We start from the raw sequence: 25,068 nt of genomic DNA, 5'->3' as shown, positions 1-25,068 counted from the left end.
GCTTGGTTCATGCATCATTAAAGTTGATGTTTTATGATTTAGGAAGTATCTTTATGGTTTCGTCTCACATGACTCCTTTTTAATTGTACCTCAGTTCAGGGGCAGTCTCACTGAGACCCTGCTAAAGTGCTCTACAGAGTGCCATAGCTCAAGTAGTCTTTATTTTAACCTCTACTTGCCCAGACAGTTACTCTTTCACTCCTTTAACAGCTCTCAACAGACGGGGCAGGAAATGTTTTCTGCTGCAGACAGGTGTTATATGACAAAACTGGAATAAATACATCCTGAAATTTTCACAAAGACAGATCAGCCAGCAGAAAAAAATATAAATTGCATGCATTTGCATTTTATTACTATTAAAGACAAGGGGGAAACCAAGAAGACAGCTGTGTGTTGCTTTTTTTTGACTGTCGTGTAAAGATTCAGTCCTATTTAGACAGCAGATTAAATGCGCAATAAGAGCGCTATTCAGGGGGTAGTCTTGAAGTGCATGATGAAAAACAACTTGCAAAAGGGACAAAAGAGCCATAAAAAAGGGTGTGTGTACAGTATCCTGTGTATGCGGGCGTGGGGGCAGTAAAGGTGATGACGGAAAGTAGAAAAACCCAGAGGAGTGTGATTACCTTGCAGCCATCAACAGCGCTCAGATTGAGAGAGCTTGTTTTATTGCCCAGAGAAGCAGACAGCATCAGTCAGCAACTGTGATTATTTGGCCCCAGCGTTACTAAAATTGGGCTCGTCTCAAAGGGTTGTAGCCAGGCCCGCGTTATTATTGAAAATGTGTTTTTAAAATGTGAGCCCGGTTTTACTCGTTCTGCCTGATTTAAGCCGGCGCCCAAACAGGTAATAAGAAGGAAAAAATATTTTTTGAAGAAAGTGTGACCCTTAAACTTCTGAGCCAAAGCTGTTAATTCTGACAATCCACAGAGTTGTGTTATAAAATGTAGACGCTTAGCCAGTGAGTGGTGCGTAGTGAATTTGTGATTGTGCAAATGCCAGAGATTTAATGAGCCAGGTACACTTGCACAATGTTTTAATTACTCACGGCCAGGCGGTCTGCCGTTACGTGATTAAAAGCGTCTCCTCTGAGAACCGCGAGGTAACGAGTCATTTTTATGACAGCGCAGCTCTTTAACAGATGTGATATCACTCAGCACCTCTTCGTCTTCTTATTGCTGCTGTAGCAGTAACTTTTTTTAAAAGGATGTAATGTCATCTGGGTTTTATTACCGGACACAGCTGGCTGAGGTGACATGTGGCTGTAGCTTGTGTCTTTTTCGTGAAGTTTTACTGCCTACAACAGAATGAATCTTTTCATAATAAAGACGAGTGATGTCAAATTCATTTTACATCGTGGGCTGCATACGGCTCACTGTGATCTTAAGTTGGCCAGATCAGCAAAACTCCGTTTTCTGTCATTGTCAAGAAATTTAAGTACACATTTAATCCTTGTGATATCTCAATATAAGAAAAAGAAGTGCAGTTTCAACTTTATGACTCAGTTTATCTACATGCTAAAGAAATCCAGCTGTGGTAAATGAAATATGTCAGCCTGACTTAAAGGGTAAGAAGTTCTGGTAGCTCATCGTATTTTAAACTGTCGAATCAATGTAGCTGTAGACCAAAGCAATTGTTTATCTGTTACTTAAGTACTTTGGTGCAGTATGAATGGCTGTGCAGGAGGTTGTTATCAGCAGGAAAAGCTGTACAACTTATGAAAATACTGTTAAAAGTCCAAAATTCATGCCCTTCTTCACATTTTCCAATGCTGTCCAGTGGGCCAGATTGTAGTCTTCGGCAGGCCAATTCGGGGCCCCGGGCCTCAAGTTTGACACCCTAATATAGACAAAGACATTTTCAGTGCACCTCACAGATCTTTTTTTATAATTACACCTGATTTAAACACATATAGGAGTTTTTCTTGTAGCTTCTCTTCAGTTCCAGTTTTACGTTCCAAACTGCATTGTGCGTATACATGAGCCTGCATGACTCTGCCAGCGCATTAGCATCACCTGCACATCAGAGAAATCACCTGGAAACCTTTACATGTTTCTTTTACATGAGTTTTGCATTGTCTGTGAGCGCACGCAGGAAAATAAACAAAACCAGAGTCACCGCCTCCCTTTTGTATGTCTGCTTCAAACAGTCAAATTGCACTTTATAATCATCTCCCTTTATGCTTCCTTGTTTTATGTTATTACCTGTATGCATTAGTGTGGTATTTTGTCATGAGCATGGGAATTATTGCACTTTGAGAGGTCAAATTGACCATAAATTTTGACCAACAAAATCAAATTAGTTAATGCTCGAGTCTAAGTAAATGTTTGTGCCACATTTAAAACAAACAAACAAAAGCCTTCAATCTTGTTTGTTAGAAATCATGCTCCCAATAAAGGGATGGTCAGATGGACAACAGCAATACAAAATTCCTCTGTGACTGTGACACTAAAAAGTCACAAAATCTAAAATGCTGCTAGAGGTCCAAAACTCCAACGCGTGCCTGTATTATCTTCAGGTGACTGTCGCTAATCTGCTTTTCCCCTAATAAAAGGAGCAACTGTAAATCTTTTGGCATGTTGTGGTCAGACCAAACAGCCTTACCAGTAAGAGCGGTAATGCAGCGTAACGGTCCAGGGTTTGTTTGTGTGGGTTTACCTTAAGAGATCATTCATTTCAATATGCAAAAATTGCGTGGCTGGTTTTAACCCTATAAAAACTAAACTATGAGATAATTGCCAAAAATTATGTTTTTTTCCCGTTTTAACTGACAAATAAAAAAAAATCCATTTTATTTTTGAGTTTTCGTTTCTATAATTTTTTATATATTTGGCTTTTTTTTTTTTTTTGCAACTTATAGCTCAAGAATTATTAGTTAAAATGTATTGTGCAATTTTCAAGGGTTTGGGGAAAAGAACTTGCACTGATGATGCAGATGTCTCAAAATGCTGGTGGCTCCGTAGTGTAGTGGGTTACAGATTTGCCTAAGGAGTGAAAGATCCCCAGGAGGAGACACAGATCCCTTTGGGGTTGCATTAAAAAGAAAAAAAATCTGTCAAGTCAAACATTTGTCACTATCTGTTGTGGTGAGCCACTGTGAGTGATGGAGCAGCTGGAAGTTGCTTTATCTTAGAAATGTAAATGTTTGCTCTGTTTCCTTAACCTCCTGAGTCCTGTATCCTCATATATCAAGATTAGCCTTTTTGGCACCTCATCTTTTGTACTGCTCAATAAAGTGTTTGAGGCTTTGTAAACAATAGTGACTTTATTGTGTTATGCTGTAAAATAAGCCTATTGTCCCCATATGAGGACATAATACTTTGTGTATAAAAGAAATTCTTAGTTTTTACTTATCAGTTCCAAACAATCGCAGATAGAAATGAAAAAAATACCAAATGAGAGGTCAAGTCTCTGGAGGTTAAATATGATGATGACGTGAATTGAGTTTTGCAAAATGCACAAAATGAAAACACTAACTTTTGCTCTGTGATTGCTATTTTCTACTGTTTTGATCCTATAAAAATGAGTTGACAATATAATGTGAAGATGAATAAATAACCTCTCGCTATGCTGTGCGTTCACACCAAACTGTGAGTTTATCACCAGACTAACTGGGCTCGGTGATAAGGCAGGAGACAGATGTCAGGGCTGGGATGAGAATGAGGTCACAGGTGGGCAGCTGAAAGGAAGCGTTTGTCCTGACTCGGCAGATGTGGAGCTGGCCCTCAGGAAAAACCTCATATCTGGAAAAATATATGAGCGAATGGAAAAGTGGTCAAACAAAGGGGACATCTTTGCTAATTATTGCTGGAGAGATCAAAGCGATGATGTGAGTTTAGGAAAATTGGACACACTGTGACGATACATCTGAACAAACCGATTTAGTGCTGCTCTGCTGCGACATTGTGGGTTTTTTTAATTTTAATTTTAACTTTTTTTTTTAGCATCCTCGATTTCGGTCTGGCTGTGAAAATAGCTGGTTCGCTTAACTTCCTCTTTGTTGAGGAAAACAAACCTTGCCAGTAGGCTTGTCCAGGCAATGCTTCCACCACCTGTTTGTGCTCCACACCTGAGAATACCTCATTTTTATAACCTCGGGCAACTCATGGTTCAACATTGTGTTCTTCATCACACCTGGTGCTCAGCTGCTCAATGCGAGAGACAGTGCTGAGTGATGAAAACCCAGCTGCTTGTTTTTGGTGCAGGGAAAGAAGTCGATTAGGTCATGATGTCGGATTGTCTCACAGAGCTGATACATATTAACCCTCCTCACTCTTTCTGGTTGTGTAGTTGTTGGAGACTCAGGATGGCAGGGAGTGAGCTGCTATAGATCTTTGTGTTGGATAAGTGGCAAACCTTCCAAGAAAAGTGAAAGAAAAGATATTTTCAGCATTTAAAATGTGGTGAGGCTATTGAGACAGGAGACAGTCCGCCTTGTTGCACCCAGCAGGAGTCGGAGCTTGCCTCTGGATTAAATCTCAAAAGAATTGAGACACATCTTCTCTCTGCACAGTTCTCTGTAAAGCCTCTTAATGTGCTCATAAGGAAAGGAGAGTTTGCCAGCACACATGCGTCACTTCTTTCATCTATCACTCAAGGAATGATGTCATGTTTGAACCGCACATTCTCAGACACACGCAGTAACCTCAGTGAACTGACTTCATGCATTTTTGGGAGAGGCTGGTGCGTGAATAACGAGATCGATATGCAAAGGTTGGTTTAGGTGGGTGGAAGTTGTTCGCAAATATCCATTTTTGGGAAGTTCCTGACAAATGCACCACTTTGGGCACCCGTAATCTGTCTCTCTCACGTTTAATGTGTTTTATTAACAATCCTCACGCACACCGGGTGGTCTGGGGAAGTTATCCTAAGACACAATAATTCTCTGAGTCAATGCCAGTCTTCCTTTAGGGTCTTTAAGTAAGACACTCAGCCTCTAAATGGTCCAGTGGTGCAGTGAAATGGTACTCTCTATCGTGATCTATGCAGATGTCATAATGCTTCTAGGCATGTTATAAACAAGTTGGCTGTGAACTATTTTTCATCTGGGACTCTGCAGGAAAACTCTCAGCCTTCTGCTATTAATATTGTACAAAGACTGAGATTTTTGCTTGGTTCCTTGTGTTGCTAATGAGGTCAATTTGTCATTCCCTCTTATTTAGTGCCTCATCATCGGAGGAGGTCCCTGCGGCCTGCGGACTGCCATTGAACTTGCCCTACTGGGTGCTAAAGTGGTGGTGATTGAAAAGAGGGACTCTTTTTCCAGGAACAACGTGCTCCATCTTTGGCCCTATACCATTCATGACCTGCGGGGACTGGGGGCCAAAAAGTTCTATGGAAAATTCTGTGCCGGAGCCATCAACCACATCAGTGAGTATCTGAAACTAAACCGGCCTTTGCTTTTCTTTGACCTGTTGTCACAAATTATTAACAACAACCTTAAAGTGCTTTATGCTGCAAACAATTTGACATTAAGGTGCTGTACATGCATAATATTACCAAGAGTCTGGAGAAATTTCTGTGCACAAGGGTACTGGATGCCTGTGAAAACTAGTATGCCTGTGATCTTCAGGTCCTCAGGTGGCAGCGCATTAGAAAACAGGCAGGATTCTGTCATGGAAATCACTGCATGGGTTCAGGAACACTTTCAGGAATCATGCAAAGAAGAAGCCGTGTGAACATGATCCAGACAGGCTTCTCTGAGCCAAAGCTCATTTAAGGACTAAAAAACTGATCTGTTGTCAGATGAATCAAAATTTAAAATTCTTTTTGGAAAACATGGAAATTGCATCATTTGGACTATAAAGTAGAGGAACCACCTGGGTTGTTACCTGAGCTCAGTTTAAAAGCCTGCATCTCTGATAAGTTTGGCAAAACAAATAAAAACAAAGTGACAAAAAAGACCTGTTGGGCTGTTGGACAGATAGAACCTTTTTAAATGTGTGTCGTTGAGGGCTCATCTTTTTTACCTTTTCTGTGCACTGGGCACTAAATGTTTTTATTCAGCTCATTCAGTTGTACTGAAAGCAGCAGTAACAGTCTGTTCATATTCTAGAAAGATAAGCATAGAAACTGCAGTATTTGGGAAAAAAGGACAAAAAAATAACCTTTTGTGCTTCAGGGTTTAGGTTTTTCAACTCAATTTAGTTCAGTTAAATAAATTTTTTATATATACGGATAATTAACTGAAAATTAGCTGCTGTACACCCACCTTTAGCTAATATATTTTTACCTTACTGAATAAAAGCAGGTGCAGCAGATTTATGTAATAAAACTAATGTTGGGTAATTATATTAGTTTCTAGTTTCACTTGTCTCCATAAATCTTCCTCATAACTGCTTTGGTTCTTTGTTCATACCGAGGCTGCTAGCTCGTGGCTTGCTCTGAGCTTTCCCTTTGTTCTCTTTTTTTAAAATGTCCGTGTTCAGCCGGGTGAGGGTGATTCAAGAGTCTGTAAGAGTCTGTGGTCACCTCGCAGTTTACTTTGGGTGTTTTCCTCACCACTGCATGTGTGTTGTGCATGCATAAAAGGGACACGTGAGTCTGATTGGCCGGTGAGAAATCTGACAATAGTGGTCGCTGGTCAGTCAGTCGGTGCATCTTTAATTTTAATCATTTGTATAAAACTCATTTGTACAAAAGAAGCAATCCATGATCTCAACGTTCCTTTTGTATAAAGCTTTCAAATTTTCAAACAATGAGCTGTTTCCTCTCAAGATGGTGTAAAAACTGGCAGGCTTACATCTGTGTCCAAACATTAATCTGAATCTGTCTTGCAGGCATTCAGCAGCTGCAGTTGATCCTGCTGAAGGTTGCCCTGATTGTTGCCGTGGAGTTTCACATCAATGTGGAGTTTGTCAACCTGTTGGAACCTCAGGAAAATGAAGGTCGGTTTCATGTCCAAACAACAGATTAACAGCGAGTTTGTCTTCACTCGCTGACAGTTTGTTTATTAGCCGCAAGATTTGGGGAGATTTAAAAGGCTGAAATTGTACAGCTTGGTGTTTTAATAAGGTGAAGTTGAGATTTTTAACAATGTGTTAAGCTCAATGAAGACGTTTCTTTAGAGATCTATACTGTGGAGCTTCCTGGAGGATTTGTAGTAATCCTCCTGCTCTGCAGCTTCGGCTCATATTCAAGGCTGGTTAGACAGCGAAAGACTTTTCATCCTGCAGTATTTAATTTCCTTGACAGCCACCGGTAAACACGAGATAAACATTGGCATTGAAGTACTTTGCTATCATATTTGGATGAGGTCAGCAACGGTTATTTTGCTCAAATGCATATCTGATACAGGAGGACTTCATGTATTAGAAAGCAGTGAGAATAAAAGTATCACTTTCCTTTTTTTCCCCAACTTAATGGCATTAACTGAGCGCTGCTTCGTAAATGACTACTTGACCCTCACATCCTGCATTTCCCTATAAGCTCTGAAGAAGAAAATAGCGAACATGCTATTGTGCTGTTCCTCCAGCTGTAATATCAATGCAGTGATAACAAGAAGAGCCTGGCCTAAATTTAGACACAAACTTGTGTTCTGTGCTCTGCTGCGACGGACTTAGCCGTGCCTTTGACATCATGGAATGCATTTTCCACATGATGATATTGCACAACCTGCCAAGCTGTTCCTGTGCTGGTCTCACACTTCTGTAGCTCCCACTTGCACGCTTAAAATGGGTCATAATAAAGTTGAAAGAGTACTTCAGACTTTAATTATGCTGATGGTCTGCAGGCCAGATGCAGTTGACCTTATGCTTTGAGTCTCTTACTTTCCTGCTGATCATAAAGCTCTATTTCTCCTTTTGTTCACTCTATGCTGATGACTTTAGAGTTGCACAAGCATGGCAGGTGGCGGAGTGATCCAGGAAGAAAAGGTGTTCTTATCATGTAACATTCCCCATGGCATGTGTTATTGTTCTGTGGTGGAATATTCAAATAGGAATGAAAGGCTGTTGTCCTAGGATTTATATTATGTGGCTTTTCGGCCCTCTCAGTTTTACTCTGTCTTTCAGGGGTTGGGTGGAGGGCTGCAATCCAACCTGCTGATCACCCCGTGGCTAACTTTGAGTTTGATGTGGTGGTGGGAGCTGACGGACGCAGAAATACCCTGGAAGGTGAGAAGACGGCAAACAAAAGTGATGAAGAGTATAGATGCCGCAAGGATGTACTGTACTTTTAGACCTGATGAACCTGTTGTGACTAAGAAATTGCTCAAAAATAGTTTAATAGCAGACCTATTGTGCACTTTACAGCCCTTACATTCCTCCAGACTTTTTCTGGGCTCTCACTTTAAATAAACTTGAGGCACGTTATTACAATGCTATAAATGAAACCCACCTTTTGCAAACTTGCACTTGCACGGAGCCATTGATCTCTCCCAGTGGGACCGGCTGCACACAAAACAGCCAAAGCTCTGTACATAAATAGAGCAGAGCTGGGGCTCAGCGCAGCAGCTGATGCTTTCCCCCTGGATCGGTTCCATCATCCCATCTCCATCCGTCTCCTCTCTTTTAAAAATGCTGTCATCTAACGACCAATTCACAACAAATGCTTATTCCTAAAAAGGGCATTCTGGGGCAGAACAAAACGTTTAGCTCATTCCCCAATTATGAAGACTCCTGGGGGAAATAATTTTTCCCTGCAGTGAGCTTGCTTTTGTGTCTTAGCTACGGTAACATAGAGCAAAATGCTCTCCGTTTGTTGTTGCTGGTTTTGGAAACGAGCAGTGAAGTGACGGATGACATTTAACAGTGACAGTGCGGAGAGGCTGCAGCACATGCTCAGAGCATCACTTCTGTACCGTCACTATTGCACACATCACTTTGTTATATGGAACCACTTGATTTCCCCCCTTCCTCGTAGCCTTCACACACTCATAGTTGGGAGTCTTTCATTTACAGGTTGGAAAAGAAAATAGTTTGATTTGCCAGTAAAATGTTGAACCTTAATTTGAGTTATTTTGGTTATGGGACTGAAGAATGCATGATGTTTTTATTTTTTTTTGTTTCATGTGTCCATTTCTGTTCAAAAGATCTGACATTGGCAGTCATCAGCAGAGCTATTCTGCTACTTTTGTATTTAAAAGATTTAATTAGATTCCACAAAGATACTTTTAAAACTATTTTTGAACTTGAATTCTTACACCTTGAATACATTGTTAATAAAATGAAAGAATGCCACATACTTTTGGTTCTGAAGGCTAATTTGATGATACGTTTGGCAGTTTACTTCTTCGGGCTTTTTACAACACATAGCTTTTTGTTTCCTTGTCGCTAAAAAGAATCACCTTGGCAAGCTGCCTCTTATCCTAAAATGACTTCCTTGCAGTTGTGGTTTACTGCTAGATTTCCTCTGGAAAGGATGATAGGCCTTTGTTTGCTTGTGAAGATTAACATCCCCATTTCTTTCTCTCTTCCGTCTTTATTTTTTCCATTCTCCCAGGTTTCAAAAGGAAGGAGTTCAGGGGTAAACTGGCAATCGCCATCACAGCCAACTTCATCAACAGGAACACCACCGCAGAGGCCAAAGTAGAAGAGATCAGTGGAGTGGCTTTCATCTTCAACCAGAAGTTCTTTCTTGACCTCAAAGAAGAGACAGGTGGGAAGGGAGTGCAAATAGACTCATTAAACCTGGCAATTTCAGAGGCTTAAATTTGAATAAATGCCTAGTTAGTCAGTATCTGATGCTGAATTGTCTTGAGTCCAGTATCACCAATGCTTTATTGTTGTTTGGTATATGATTTTTATCCCCTTGGTGGGTAGTTGCTAGGTAACGTAATGATGTCATATCATCCATATTGAAATTTTTGTGTTGATTTTGTGATGTTACGATTGTGAAATAAAAACAATGTTATGGTTTCACAAGGTGTTATAGGTGCATTAACACAACAAATGAGTCATTTTGTTAGTAGATGGTTGCTAGGCAACATGATGACATCATGATATGTGACATAGAGAAAAGCCCTCAGGCGCCTAAGATGTACCTGTGTGCCAATTTTGGTTGCTCAACTCCTGATAGTGTAGGAGGAGTCTGTGGGCAAGCAAACAGACAGAAGGAGATTTAGTGTATTATAGTAAGATTACAAACTGGGTGTTACACTGTGTTGTTATAGTTTTCACTCACACATCCAAATCATTGAATTCAGCTGTTCCGATCACTTCCATGGTCACAGGTGGATAAAATCAAGCACCTACACCTGCAGCTCCGTGAATTCAGTGAATTTAGTGAGGAATTCGTTACTAAATATAAGTCAACTGTTAGTGGTATTGTAACAAAGTGGAAGTGATTGAGAACGACAGCAACTCAGTTATGAACTCACAGAGTAGGGTCAACAGAGGTTACCGACTTTCTGCAGACCTACAAACTTCATGTGGGCTTCAGATTACCTCTAGAACAGTGCCTACAGAGCTTCATGGGATGGGTTTTCATGGCTGAGCAGCTGCATCCAAGCCTTACGTTACCAAACACAATGCAGAGTGGCGGTTGCTGTGGTGTAAAGCCTGCTGCCAGTGGACAGCAGTGGAGACGTGTTCTCTGGAGCTGCAAATCCCACTTCTCTGTCTGGTAATCAGATGGATGATTCTGGATTTGGCAGGAGAACGGTGGTTGTCAAACTGCTACAGTTTGACACTTTAAAAGCATGTTAAATATTTGATGAAACACATGCGATTAAAGAAAATGCATGTTACATCATCCAATTTTTGCATTTCAATTTTTTTTCAACAGTGGATGAGTCTTAAATATCACACATAATAATGGATCCAACAGGATCAGCCACAATTATCTGTTAGATGAAAACCAAGCTGTTTAGATTAAACTTCTCTGTGAGACCACTGAGTCACTACAGACCAAATGCAGCAAAAATCAGATCTAAAATCTTCAAATTTACTAAAAGTTTCAGGGATATTTTGCACAGTGTTCTCAATACCTGAAGAAATATCAAGAATGTTGTGCAGCGACTGTTTTCATTATTTTCACTGTGATCATTCTGAGCCTCCAGCAATAAAAAATAAGAAGTCTGTTCATCAGAAAGAGACACTGATGTGTGAAGAAACCATTTATTTAAACCCCTTTCAGCATACAAAAGCGAGTTCAAGCTTTCATCTCTGTGGAAAAAGCTTGTTGGTGATTTTTATGAATTGTAGCCGTAACGCAAACTTGTCATTTGTCACAGGTATTGATCTGGAGAACATTGTGTACTACAAGGACAACACACATTACTTTGTCATGACTGCCAAGAAACAAAGCCTGCTGGACAAGGGAGTCGTCATCAACGTGAGCAAAATACACTAGCTCCACAGATCTGCTGTAATCTTATTTCATGCTGTCTGTTTTTTTATTTTTATTTATTATTGTTATTTATCTTATATTTTAAAAATAAAGAATATTACAGGCAATTTTCAGTTCAGGTTTCTTATTCCAAGAATTAATATCATGAACTAAATACAATAAATTTGAAATTGTCAAATCTTTTGTTTATTTCTAAGACCGTGTCGGTCATGTGTTAAATTCATTGTATTGTAATTTGTTTAGCCCTAAGCACTGGATTCAGGAGAACCATAACCGCTAACAGATGCAGACAGATGTTGGCAGAACTTGATGCTTCAGAGATTTCGATTCAGAACGATTTGATTTTATCATTTATAAATCTGTGCTCATCAGTTTTTCTTACTTACTTTTCCTTTATTCACTGTCTTCCGTTGATTTCTTTCATAAACAGAGAGCTTTTGTTTCACAAATTCATTGTGGTTGTTCTGACTGCTTCGGTCCGACAGGATTACTCAGACACAGAGATGCTGCTGAGTGGTGAAAACGTCAACCAGGAAGCTCTTTTGTGCTACGCCCGAGAGGCTGCTGACTTTGGCACAAACTACCAACTTCCCACACTGGACTTTGCCATGAACCATTGCGGGCAGCCAGATGTAGCAATGTTTGACTTCACTAACATGTACGCCTCTGAGAACGCTGCTCTGGTCAGGGAGAGATTTGGACACCAGTTGCTGGTAGCACTGGTTGGCGACAGTCTGCTTGAGGTAAGACAGCAAGTAGCAGAATCCGGCATTCATGGCATGGATATTTCAATTCCTCTATCCAATTGCTGTGGGCAGAAGACCGGGTAGAAAGCGGTCGTTTACAGTTTGCTCTGTCTCAAACTTGATGGTGATGTTGTCTGGAATCACTAAGGGAGCAGAATTTTTGTGCTCTGAGACAATGGTGGTGGTCCAGAAGCACACAGGGACATTTCAGGAATCTATTTAGAGACATGGGCAACCTGAGCTTTTTTAGGAAAGTGTGTAAGGTATTTAAACTTGGATAGTCAATGCTTTGGTATGTGACATGACAGGGTAAAACATAACAACAACAGAAATACTAAAGACATCCCAAATTCCAGACAAGACCAAACTTTTCTCTAATGGAGCCACATTTTTCTCATTTCTTTGGTTTCCCATCACTTTTATTTTTTATTGTGTAAGCAGTCTCTCTGTAAAAGGAAATCTGCACTCAGAAAACATAATCACCCCCTAACACTTCATGTTTGCAGTTTGCTTAAGCATGACTTTATTTTTCCATTATTTCAACTTCTACGACCTCCTCTTCAATCCTGGAATCCAAAAAGCTTGTCTCCTTTTTTTGTATATCCCCCAATGACCAAGAGAAGAAGTATGTCAAACAGACTAAAAGCCACGGCACGATGCCTCTAACAATAACTGGCAAACTTGTTGTGTGTTGCTGTGTAGCCCTTCTGGCCAATGGGAACAGGCTGCGCCAGAGGCTTCCTGGCTGCCTTCGACACGGCCTGGATGGTAAAGAGCTGGGCGCTGGGTCAGCCGGTCCTCGAAGTGCTGGCAGAGAGGTACCCACACTTTATGTTGGGCATTAGTGAGCGCCTCCTATAAATCTGTGCTACTCAAACACATTGTTCACATAATCAGCATGTCAAACTCATTTTACGTTGTGGGCCACGAACAGCCCACTTTGATCTTTAGTGGGCCGGAGCAGTGAAACTCACCTTTCTCTCAGTGTAAAGAAATTTAACTACACATTTAATTTAACTTAATTATTTTAATATTTTAATATAAGAAGTGCAACTTTAGCAGTACATGTCCGTTTTTCTACATGATAAAGAAATGCTTTGGGCTTAATAATAATAAATCTTTTTAATTGTAAGAAAAAAATGCATTATTGTTATTTATTTATTCATTTGTGTGTAACATTACAGAAAAAAACTCTGCTAGCTCATTGTGTTGAGTTTCCTGTAATTATAAAATGGAATATTTCTGTTAATTATTTTTGAACCAAGTGAAAAATGTTGTTATTTAAATGTTTATCTATTACTTACTTACTTCGGTCTTTATCAGCAGGAAAAGCTATAAAACTATGAAAATACAGTTAAAAGTTTATATCCTCCTTCACATTTTCCAAAACTGTCCCGTTGGCCTTCTTGAAGGGGACTGATCCTTGCCCCCGGGCCTTAGGTTTGACACACTGGCATTAAAGTGATGCAGTAATGCCTCTTGTCTTGGTACAGGGAGAGCATTTACCGACTACTACCACAGACAACCCCTGAAAACATTGCCAAAAACTTTGAGCAGTACACCCTAGACCCAGCAACTCGATACCCCAACCTCAACTCTACCTGCATCAGGCCTCACCAGGTGAGATGTCAGCAAATCTGTCAATGGATCATTTAAATACTAATACTAATATCTCAGTTCCAACAGCTTTTTCTTTGCCTTTCTGTTTCAGGTGCGTCATTTGTACATTAGCGGACAGCTTAACCCCTGCTCTCTCGAGCGTGCCGCTACCATACGACGGCCTGTCAATCTCTCCAGACGTGGTAAGGGTTAAAGGAATTGAATGCCACTGAGTCATCTCCGGTTATTCACTAATACTATAACTAATAGGGTTTCTTCTCCTTTCAAAGGCTCCTAATGCAATCATTGTAGCCTAAATCTCCCCCATTCAGTTCCTTCCCTTCTAACAGAAGTAGTAAGTCGCCAGAATTAACTTCAGTTTAGGGAATAAGTCACGATATGAGGTTTGTTTTTACATGTGGGTTCATTGAAGAGAGGAAACTTTGAAAGAAGAGCTGCCGAGCTATGAAAGAAACAGTCAAACACACGTACATCCCTCTCCAATATCAACAAAACTCAATGTCACGTCCATAAAACAACCCTGCGTTTAAACATTTAAAAAAAAATCAATGACAAAATTTTGAAACCCGAAGCGAAAAGTAAACATTGGTGCCAGAATTCTGTTTAGTCTGATTATTCTCGCACTACTCTGTGTGTTTGAGTAAAGCCACTTTAGTCAGTCATTCGCTCTTATGAGCAAGCACGTACTTGTTTCTACAGGTTTGTGTACAAACCCCAGCACCCACTCTAAACATCTTCTTGCCACTTTATGTAACAGCACAATATTTGTTGGTTTGTCGTCGTGACATCATATCTGACATCATAACCACCGAAACTTTCTTCTAACGCAGCCTGCCTTCTTTTCACTGCTTTTTAAGAATTTGATCATTTTAAAAAATCGTCTTTTTTGTGCTTCTGTGGCAGACTCAGAGGTCAGACCAGCGAGGCTTCTCACTTGGTGCCAGAAGCAGACGGAGGGCTACAGGAATGTGATAATCACAGACCTGGCATCTTCTTGGAAAAATGGTATCGCCCTCTGTGCCCTCATCCACAGATTCAAACCTCAGCTGATGTACGTATCAACTGTCAGATAATATCAACCTGCAGAGCCACAAACTGATCCCAAACCAGTTGCGTTAACATAGTCGTAGCATGCATGTATTCACATGAGCGTTATCTGTTTTCCTGAGAAGATGAACTCCATGAGCTCTTCAAAAACAACTAGTTGTGAGGAAATTCACATCTTAAAATGGAATGCTAAATATGCTTGGTATGCAATGAAGGGCACTGATCTATATGTGTGTTTATCTGATCTGCTCTCTACCTCCTTAGAACTTGTGCTGATAGATGGGTAAAAAATACTTCATGCACAGCTGTCCCCGAACTAGCTGGGTGCTCACAGGAGTGTGCAGCTGTGTAAATTTCATACATGTCAAGCCAAATTAAATAAATACTAGCTGCTCCAGTACCCATAGCAATGTGTGTCCAACAGAATTACTATTGACTTGTATTTAATTCTACAAAAAAACCCAAGTTTTTCTCTCTATTGATTCAGAGCTGTGGAGAAAAACAGCTAATCAAGAACAAAGAACAAAAGCCATACTTTCATTCTTTGCCACGTTTCAGATCAGACTGCTTCTCACAGCATGGATTTAGTAACTCTAATTTTATCCTCTAACCCCTTAATTAGTGCCTTCATACCTTGCCACATGCCACCACAATTTCATCTGGTCCTGTAAGTTTCCAGGAACCACTGGCATTTTTCCCCTTTCCTCTTTTCCATATGCATGACTGTCAGCAGAGCAGACAGCAGACAGAGCAGGTTCACAGAAGAGAAAGGCAGAAAAAAGTGAGCCTGAGCACTTAGCGAATAATGCCAGAGTTTGTGTGCTCTGCTGCTAGGTTACCGCTCTTGTCTTTACATTACTTCATTACTTCTGAAGTCGTCTGCACACTGTCCACTTAGGTGACGACATAAAGATGCCGTTTCCCCCATTAGAGGCTACTGGCTGCTATTTTCTCCTGCATTTGAGGAAAGCGGTTCTTTGGCTGTGTTGGAAATAAAAATGTGTTTCTGAGTGACGTCATTCCTTTGCACATGTAGTCATTGTCAGTCACATGAAATGTACAGTTCCCTTAAAGAATGTCACTTACACACCACACATGTTCGCAGTGCATCTTAAATAATATAATAATATTTTGGTGAGCCCATGTGATTTGGAGCCTCAGTTTCCTGTTCTTAGATGACAGGAGTAAGCACCTATTGTGGTCATCTGCTTCATGTGCATTCAGGGATGCTCTTCTGCATACCTTTGTTAAAACAAGTGCTTATTTTGAGTTACTGTTGGCCTTCTGTTAGCTCAGATCAGTATTCTGACCATTTTCCTCCAGTGTCAACAAGTTATTTTCACAAATTTTCTCTTTTCAGGCCATTCTCTGTAAACCATAGAGATGGTTTTTTTAGGAAAATCCCAAAACGGTTTCTAAATTACTCAGATCATCCCACATTTAAAGTCACTTAAATCATCTTGTGTCCATAATATGATTCCTAGTTAGAACTTCATCAGGCCATCTTGGCTGTATCTGAATTTAGTCGTGTGATTGGCTGCCTATCTTGATTACCAAGCAGTTAAACAGATGTACCTAATGAAGTGGCCACTGACTGTAAGTCAACGTAATACCCATATTTTAAAAACAAGTTTTTATGTGTTTGTTGAGGAGTGATTTGGGAAATTGTAAACCAGTACCAGACAAAAGCAAAACAGTCAAAAAACTCTGACCACTTGTGTTAAATTACAATAAAAACACATAATATATTTATACTATTTAATACTCAGTGTGACTGTTTTTGCCTCCATCAGAGATTTTGACTCATTAAACGACGAGGACCACGTTGCAAACCTCCAGCTGGCATTTGACATCAGTGAGCGGGAATTTGGGATTCGTCCATTCACATCTGCGAAGGAGCTGAGTAAAGAGGAGGAGCTGGATAAAACCAAGATGATCAACTACCTGTCCAAGTTCTACGAGCTCTTCCGCGGAACGCCTCTACCTGCATCAGGTGCCCTGCTCTATTATTCTGTGTTGTTAGTTATAGCCACTGAAGCCTGGTATTCGTAATATTTCTCCCTCTGTTTTGTTTTTATTCCTTATCTTTTACACCAAATTCCATCGGTGTTGAAGGTCTTACATTTCTTTGGATTTTCTGTGAAAAAATTCGCATGTTGTTCCATCCTGTTAATCAAGTGTAATGGTATGAGAGGAATGTGTATCTGCACCAGCACTGCGAGGTTGCACAAGTCTGAGATTCTCAACAGCATACAGCTGTCTGTCTCAACAGAAGTGCTTTTAAAATTTCTGCCTTAACTCTTTTGGAATATTTAACCCCCAACTTCTTACTTCAGCTTCACTGTTTCAGGGAAATGAAAGGGGGTGTCCTCTTTTCTCCCAAACCACTCTTACATATTCTGTGATCTGTAAGGGAATTTCACAATAATGTGACGTTACTGGCTGTTCACGGTTGAAAAATGTGAAGCTGTTAATGCAGTCATGTGTTATTCTGCAGGTTCCAGAGGAGTGGATGAAAACAATGAAGATTATCCGTCGAAGGAAGTCAAAAGTAATAATAATGTGCTCAATTTTGCACTGACCAGGAAACGGGTGCCAAAGGTAACTCTGCGCAAAAGTGCAAGTTTTTCTGTTTGTTCCTTCGGTTTGCTTTATTCCCACTTGTTATTGATTAATCATGACTGTCACATATTCTGATTTTTTTCCTTGCTCTTTGTTTTTAGGAAGAGAAGAAGCTAGACGGTACAGACCCCATTTACAAAAGAAGGCGGAAGTTCTATTTGGAGGAGGTTTGTTAGCATATAATTTGCAAGTGCATAGTTGATCATTTTGCAGGTTTTTTATGCAGTAAGTTTTGTCTGTCTCTCTTTAGGCCACTAACTTGGCCAGTAATGGCTCCACAGTTCGAGACAGGCCGGATCCAAAGGAAAATAAAGTGCGCTCTATGGCTACGCAGTTGTTGGCCAAGTTTGAAAATAAACCGAACTACACCATCCGCAAAACACAGGTAGAAACTATACACCAATATGTCTCGCAATCGTATGTAGATTTTATTTTATTTCCTGAGTACTAAGTACTGTATGCACTACATTTATCTAAACAACAGTCCAGAAATGGTAAAATCGCCATAGAATTTTTCTTTTTATTTCATGGATCATAAATATGATTTAAATTTCCCCAGTTATGAGCTCGATTCAGACAGTGGCTTGTGGTTTTAATCTGACAAAACTTTCCTTTTTGCTAGTGCCTCAAAATCTTCTCTTGTCTGATTTTGCTGCTGATATTTAATCTACTCATATGTTTCTGTTTCTGTTCTTTTTACTAACCCTCTGCAAAATCACAGTCAGACTTGGAGGAGTCCTCATTCCTCCGTACTCTCGACCTCACTGACGGTCTGCCCGTTAAACTCAGACCTCCGGTCCCACCCAAACCTTCTCCTGTGACACAGGTAGTCCAGAACTGCACAAATTAGACAAACCAAATGCATCTGAAAAAAGTGTTTAAAACCTATAAAATTACAGCACGTCCAATATATGTACTTCATGTAGTGGATTTTAGTAACAGATGCCACTATTGTATAAGGCTCTAGCAGAATTCTTCCAAAACAGAGGTTTTTGGGGATCTTTAAAAGGCCATACTTGTGGTTTTGCTTTCTTTGGGTCTGACTGACACGGTCCCTACCGTAATTTTACTCCATAAACCAGCTAAATGCCTTCATGCTTGACTGCAATCACATGTTACACACGCACACTCAGTGAAGCTGGCACAAAACTGAAATCTCAAAATTTAAAATACACAATTAGACATCTGTTTGTTACTTAAATCAAGTAAACAATGCTTACTTTGCAGTTAGCTTTAAATTCAAGCTTTATTTAATTTTCACATTTGATATATATTTAAATATTCAGAATCACACATTATATGAATATAAGATCCACGCCTGTATTACAGATAGTCACTGAACAGGCTCAGGATGAAGCAGTTTGTGGACAAACAAGAACTCTTTGATAGAAAAACTTACAATTTTAAAGTCACTTGAACATTTTTTGGAATTTCACATACATTTACTTACATTCCAAGATGGCTGCTTATTATGTTTGCGAATAGTCGTAGCCAATGAGATAAAAAAAACAAACATTGTGTCCTATTCAGCCACTGCTGAAGTCAAAGCATTGCATTCATTAGCTGAGCTGTTGGAAAACCAGCAAAAAGCAACAGTCAGCAATGTCATAAATTCTTTCATTCACGTTGAGTCTTCGGTTGCTGACTTGCAGTCTCAGATGTCAGGCTGCTTTTCCAATTCTTGAGCATCCCCCAAATAAATCTTCTTTAAAAACAGGTTCTTCTTACACATGCATGACCACGAGATGGTTACATAACTCTGGGAAAACATAAAGCAAACAGGCCCATATTGATATATTACCTATGCGGGCTGATTTTCATACTGTGCTAGCATGACTAATGTCTGCCAAGGGGGCAGGAAATCAATGTGAAAACTTGTGCTGTGCTTTAAAAAGGCTGATTATTTTTAGTTAATGGGTTGAAACCATCCGTATGGCTTTTTACAGTATCTGATCTCTGAGTGGATGCACACAAAAACAAAGGATTCGTTGTTTGTTTGCTTAGTGACGAGTTATAAGAGCTCACATGTTCATTGTCCCTTTCAGTTTGGAGTCAGTATCAGAAAAGCAGCACAACAGTTAGTCCGCCTGCCTCCAAAGACTCTGCCCAAACCCCAGCTTCAGCCCCCACATCCATTTTCTGTAGTAAAGCTCAGACATGTCGATCTAGCGCATGCTGAGACGAAGCCTCAGCTGGAGGGTGCAGAGCCCCCTGTTTCTCCTTCCTCCTGTCAGTCAGCAGTCCATTTCATGACAAGAGTCCTCCATCGTCTCAAGGAGGTGGACGAACACATCTCTGAGGTGAACAGTGCCTCTTCTTTTATTTCTTTAACTCCTGTTTTCTGTCTGTTTTTTCATTCTGTCCTCTTTCTAAATCACTGTGATTGTTGCGTTTCTCAACAAGGAGTGAATGTTGATTATATATCATTTTCTGATTATACATTTAGGCTCGTGTAATATGCAGTCTGATGGTGAAGTCAGCCCCTTTATTATCCAGCCTGACAAAAATTTGCAAGAGTAGTCTTACAGACCTGGCACAAACTGAAACAGACACACTGATTATTCGCAATCTGCAGTCACAAGCTGCAAATGGGTTCCCGCTAAGCGCTATACAAATACAGACCATTTACCATTTCCTGCACCGACTCCATTCTGCATTACAAAAGTATCAGTGACATATCAATCCAATATCAAATAATTTAGTGTAGACATTAAAGTGCAAAGGGATATTTTAGTTTTGAATGCACTTTCCTTTAAGTATGGGAAGAAAAATAATGCATGTGCTTATTAAAGATAACTTTGAGCTATTTCAAGTGCTGGCAGAAAGAAATAATAGACTGGTAAATTATTATAATCTGAGTGAAGTGTCCTTTTTTTGTAGATGTTGCTTAGTTTTAAATTAGGAGCACTTTTCTCCTTTGCTAACTTAGCTTATCTGTATTTAGCGTTGTTGGAAGTTTTTGGCCTTTAATTTAGTCTTTTTTATGATCCCTTACAAAAGTTTTGAAATCCATATTTTTTATTTTTTTTAAGAGCTATCAGACTGTTGCTAACTAGCTATCAAATTATTACCACTCTCAAATCTGTCCATGACTGGAGTCAGAAGATCGCTAACTTAGCTTAGCATAAACAGTGAGCGCAAGGGTAGAAACATGCAACTTAGTTTGTTTTTTTGTTGGACTGCCAACAGACACAATCTCTGATTTATTTCTTTAGCAAGAGTCAGGAAGATATTAGAACTTACAGCTGTTCTGTGGGAGGTTTTTGTTCCCACTGTTGCAAAGTGCTTGCTCATAGAGGAGTTGCTTGATTGTTGGGATTTTCTCCAATAATGTGAGATTCTCCAGCTGACTGATGTGAATTGGCGCGATATAAATAAATAAACAGGATATGAATTCACGAGATGTTTTTTCCTCATTCCACTGTTTATGCTAAGCTAAGCTAAGCCCCTGGCTCCAGCTCTAGACTGACATGAATGGTCCACTGACGCGCCTCTGATTTTGAGATTGTAAAAACAATGACGCTATTTCAACACATAAACTCTGACTAATGTCAAGAGAATCAGCCACAGAAACTGTGTGACGTTTTCCTTATTTACATGTTGATTGGTTTAAGTGTCGCCTCTTGTTCAGACATCATACAGACTTTACACTATGGAACTGACTGATTAGAGACTGTTTAATGTCCAATCTGACTGCTTTGGACATGTGTATTTTCAAATATAGGTCAGCCGCTATGTGAAAATGTTCCTTTAAGCTGCTGGCTTCAGATATTTTACCCACGCCTGTGTTATTAATGTTGAGATAAATTACATCATTATTTTAGTCTAATCTGAAAATGAGTAATTGTCCTTTTCATTCATGACTTTGGTTGAACTCATATACTAGTCTCTCATTTCTCTGCCAGGACTGTGTGACTATCCCGGTTTTCTGTTCCCGTACAGTTTGAGTAATTACATCAGCTCAGGTGTGAAATTAATATAATAGGGCGGCTTTTCAAACAGCGACGTCTTTGTTCTCTTCTTGACAATAGACACTTAGCTGTCGAATCCTGCTTCTCGTTGAGAAGACGATAGAAAGGTCTGTCATCACTTACGTGCGCAGTGCTTATTAAGCATTTATTAGTCTGCCTAATTTTGCCTGCGCACACAAAAAGGGTTGTTGGATGAACTGATTACTTTTCTTTTGCCATCCTGCAGAAAAAAGCTCAGACACAACAGGTTAGAGAGTTTCATGCAAAGAGTATAAAGGAAAAAGCCGTCCACCTTAGCGGGTTGTTCCCAGGAAACGGTTCTGATGTACTTAAGGTGAATATCTCCAGCTTGATGTGTGATCCCACACTATCCTGTGTGTCTCTGTGCTCCCTGCCCCTCAAAGTGTCCTCATTTGCACGTGTTTTAGGACACAGTTGTGGCATGTTTGCAGTGCTCTCCATCGTTCATTAGTTTTCTAGTGTGTTTATTCTTTGTTTCAATAGAAAAAAATAAGTACTTTAACCTCAGATTTCTATTATTGTCATGTGCTTTGCATGAGAGCTTTGCTTGAACTGCTGTTTCTGCCCTTTGCTTTTAATTACTGGCAGTCCTCAGAGGACAGAAGTGTGTACTCTTGTGGTTTCACTCTTAGGGTTTCTCTGCTCCACCCTTCCCCAAAAAGCTGTCTCCAACTTAAAAAGCCCATTTCAACCCCCCCAAATATCCAGTTTATGTGTTTTACTCCTGGCCTGTAGTGTTAATATGGTGTGCACCATTTATAGTTGGAAGTTGGAAGTCCAGTTTAGAAAGTCAGAACAGCCCCAACTTTACAATCCAAATTAGCATAAGGTAACGTAAACAACGGAAAAGCTAAAATTGGTCATCTGCACAGTCACTGTTGTGTGTTGACGCTACCTTTTCCGACTTTTCTACTGAAAGGTACAGGATTAATCCATTTACGTATTTCATTGTAGCTTGGGAAGAAACTGCTGGAGGTGGAAAAGGAGCGCTGCAGGCCAGAGAGAAAAATATGTAAATTGGATGCCGTTATAACAGCCAGATATTATAGCAAGAGTTACACTAGTAGAGTATAAAGGAACAACTCCTGGTAGGTAATTATAATCAAGTATTTGTGTTTACAACCAGTGGGTACACATGAGTAAGTAAGTACATAAGGGCAGGATCATTGTAAAGGAAGCTGAGACTCAGCCTCAGTGTGTCAGTTATAGTGACAGATCTAAAATTCACTTGTATGATTTTGCTGTTTTCCCAGGGCGGCTCAGTACGAAGGGCGTTTCCCCCGTCGGGTGACAAGTGTCACTCGTGTCAGAAGCGTGTTTATATGGTGGAGAGGATCTGCACCGAGGGGCTTTACTTCCACAGGGAGTGTTTCCGCTGTTCGACCTGCAGCTCTGTTCTTCGACAGGGAGCGCATGCTTTCCACTCTGAAGAGGGTATGCTTCTCCAAATGGCGTAGCCACATATTACCTACATGGCACAGAATAACTGAAATGGCTCATCTTGACCTTCACTTTGATCTTACAGGGAAACTCTACTGCAAACTGCATTTTGATCAGCGGAACACTGGGACGAGCATACGGAGGACTTTCTCTCTACCCTCAGTGAGACCTGTGCGTATTTATCCACCTTCCTCTGACAATGATGGATACAAGGTGTCTAACTTCTCCTCCCATCACCTCCTTCTTAGAATCGTGATAGCATTCAGGAGCACCGTCCTACTGATGAAGATATCACCCCCTCCAGCAGTCCGGCAGACCTGCAGAGTGAACCCGCAGCAGGTACCTTCAGCTCGTTCATGAGGAAACAGCTGAGCTGGCCTCTGAGTGTGACTCGTGCTGTGTGCAACGCCCCCCGGTATCTGTCCCAGCGCGCGTGTCATGCAGCACGGGCCTTTGCCGGTCACCTGAGAGACAACGCACAGGACTACACGTTGCTGTATGAGCTACTGAGCATGAGCTTGCCACTGCTGTTTGTTTTACAAGAAGTACTGCTGCAGATGTACACAGAGGCTGTGCCTGATGGGCCGAGCTCTTTAGAGCCTTTACTGCTTTGGCTGCAGGAACATATCAGGCAGAGGATAATCTAGACTTTCAGTTGCAAAAATTTAACCCTCAACATTAAACCAGAGGCCGAGGAGTTCATTAGTTGCAGCGTCCTCAACCTGTTATCATTTTGTACATGTGCACAAGCACCTTCCTGATGTTTACTTACTTTTTATGATGACACTGTAGGTAGATGTTAGATGTGTGGGTGTGCTGGGTGTGCACTAGCCAAAGAAGACACACTGTAGGCTACTTATGCAAAAAAAAATTTGGTTTACTTTTAGTAGTTTACTTTGGGGTAGTTTGTCAAGCAAGGAAAACTGCACCAAATAATTTTGCAGTGGGTTTGATGAGTGAACTGTTATAATATATTGGACACATAGGTTAAAGAGTAAATAGGCAAGTAAATCAAACAAGCCATGATCAGAACATTGGAGCCTATTAGGCTAACTTTTTACAAACTTACTCGTGAAACTGGCCCTGCAGTTAACTGGGATTATGACTGACTAACTTGATGCACTTTAACTTTGAGAACTGCCATATCAATGTAGCAGCAGACATTTGTCACATTTGACAAAAGCCTGTTCTCATATTAACAGTGACTGCAAGGCAGGCTTTCATTTGACTATGCATATGTACTAAAGACATTTTAATATGTATGCAGGCATGTCTTTTAACAGGTCTTTTTTACTATCATTTTATAAAACAAACTCTCTGTTTACTCTCAACAACTATTTTTTTTTTTTTTTTTTTTTTTGGATAACACCAAAGGATATTTGACACTATGGACTGTCCTAAATACTTTTAGGTATTTAGTTCAACTTTGCTGCCATCTGCTGTTCACTCAGAACAAAAATATATAGAAATGTGGTAAAAGTATAGCCGCAATTAAATTTAAAATAACCGAACAGGTTAATATTTGGTCTAACTGAGGAAAAACAGGAAACACAGGGTCAGCAGCACAGGGTGGCTCCACCGGAACGGAGAGATTTTCCGTTTTGCTGTAGACAATAGAAGCGGTGAGCACGCTGTGATGCGTTTGAATGTGCTTGCCGCTCTTGCTGTAATCTGAAAGCACGATGTCGGACAATCAACTGTAAACCTCTCTGACTAGAAGCCACATAGTTGCTTCCTATTTAGACAATCTATTGATGCTCGTGAAGCACTTTAGAGTAATTTTTAAGGATTTGAAAATCGTCTGGCATTATCGTAAGCGTTTGATGACACTATGTTTGTGTTTTGCTCTCTGCTGCCTTATAGTTTGTGTTAAATTACAGAATCGTGTGATCTTATTTTCCGTGCTGTGCAGGTGGAAAACATGTTTTGTTTTGTTTTTTAATACCAAAGAACAGTTTTCAAGCAAACTAACTGGACTTGCTTCTGTTTAGCAAGTTGACGGTCGAGCAAACTGTAACGTGCACAACGGTGCCAGCATTAACTCTGAATGTCAGTATTGTGCATCGTTTTCATAAACATTTTCTATCTTTGTGCACTGTGCTGTGTTTATTTGCCTTCATGTTGTCATTTTTTTTTATCAGTTCGTGCTTCTCTTTTCCTCTCATTCAGCGGACGCCTTTTATGAAGCCTGTGAGACAATCGGGTGGTTAGGAGAAATGACTTTTTAAAGGTGATCACCTGCATGGTTGCATCAATGTGAGGCTGTAGATGCTGATATCACATATCAGCGGTTTTAGTGCTGAAATAATATTTTC

The 25,068-nt window shown here is 40.2% G+C and overlaps 1 protein-coding gene across 5 annotated transcripts in view; it reads left to right on the top strand.

Annotated features, from left to right (window-relative positions):
• mical2a (microtubule associated monooxygenase, calponin and LIM domain containing 2a) overlaps window positions 1-25,068 on the top strand; it is a 42,032-nt gene that overhangs the window by 14,639 nt on the left and 2,325 nt on the right. The window contains exons 3-23 of one of the 5 annotated variants that reach the window (XM_013913020.1): window positions 5,160-5,367; window positions 6,777-6,884; window positions 8,010-8,111; window positions 9,439-9,594; window positions 11,171-11,271; window positions 11,772-12,029; window positions 12,735-12,850; window positions 13,526-13,652; window positions 13,744-13,834; window positions 14,556-14,703; window positions 16,493-16,692; window positions 17,197-17,300; window positions 17,423-17,488; window positions 17,572-17,706; window positions 18,043-18,147; window positions 19,367-19,621; window positions 21,519-21,626; window positions 22,567-22,747; window positions 22,839-22,924; window positions 23,002-23,092; window positions 24,923-24,983. In XM_013913020.1, coding sequence (XP_013768474.1) covers window positions 5,160-5,367; window positions 6,777-6,884; window positions 8,010-8,111; window positions 9,439-9,594; window positions 11,171-11,271; window positions 11,772-12,029; window positions 12,735-12,850; window positions 13,526-13,652; window positions 13,744-13,834; window positions 14,556-14,703; window positions 16,493-16,692; window positions 17,197-17,300; window positions 17,423-17,488; window positions 17,572-17,706; window positions 18,043-18,147; window positions 19,367-19,621; window positions 21,519-21,626; window positions 22,567-22,747; window positions 22,839-22,924; window positions 23,002-23,092; window positions 24,923-24,981 — 2,805 coding nt within the window. In that variant the 3' untranslated portion in view covers window positions 24,982-24,983. Of the gene's footprint in view, window positions 1-5,159; window positions 5,368-6,776; window positions 6,885-8,009; window positions 8,112-9,438; window positions 9,595-11,170; window positions 11,272-11,771; window positions 12,030-12,734; window positions 12,851-13,525; window positions 13,653-13,743; window positions 13,835-14,555; window positions 14,704-16,492; window positions 16,693-17,196; window positions 17,301-17,422; window positions 17,489-17,571; window positions 17,707-18,042; window positions 18,148-19,366; window positions 19,622-21,518; window positions 21,627-22,566; window positions 22,748-22,838; window positions 22,925-23,001; window positions 24,098-24,922; window positions 24,984-25,068 lie in introns of those variants that run through there. The other 4 variants (XM_013913019.1, XM_013913018.1, XM_013913021.1 and 1 more) reach the window with 4 other exon arrangements.

This window comes from Pundamilia nyererei, unplaced genomic scaffold, assembly GCF_000239375.1.
Source record: "Pundamilia nyererei isolate P.nyererei 1_Seehausen unplaced genomic scaffold, PunNye1.0 scaffold00112, whole genome shotgun sequence".
Classification (NCBI taxonomy): Eukaryota; Metazoa; Chordata; class Actinopteri; order Cichliformes; family Cichlidae; genus Pundamilia; species Pundamilia nyererei.
The sequence above is the reverse complement of the archived record's forward strand: the minus strand, read 5'-3'. Positions and strand labels throughout refer to the sequence as shown.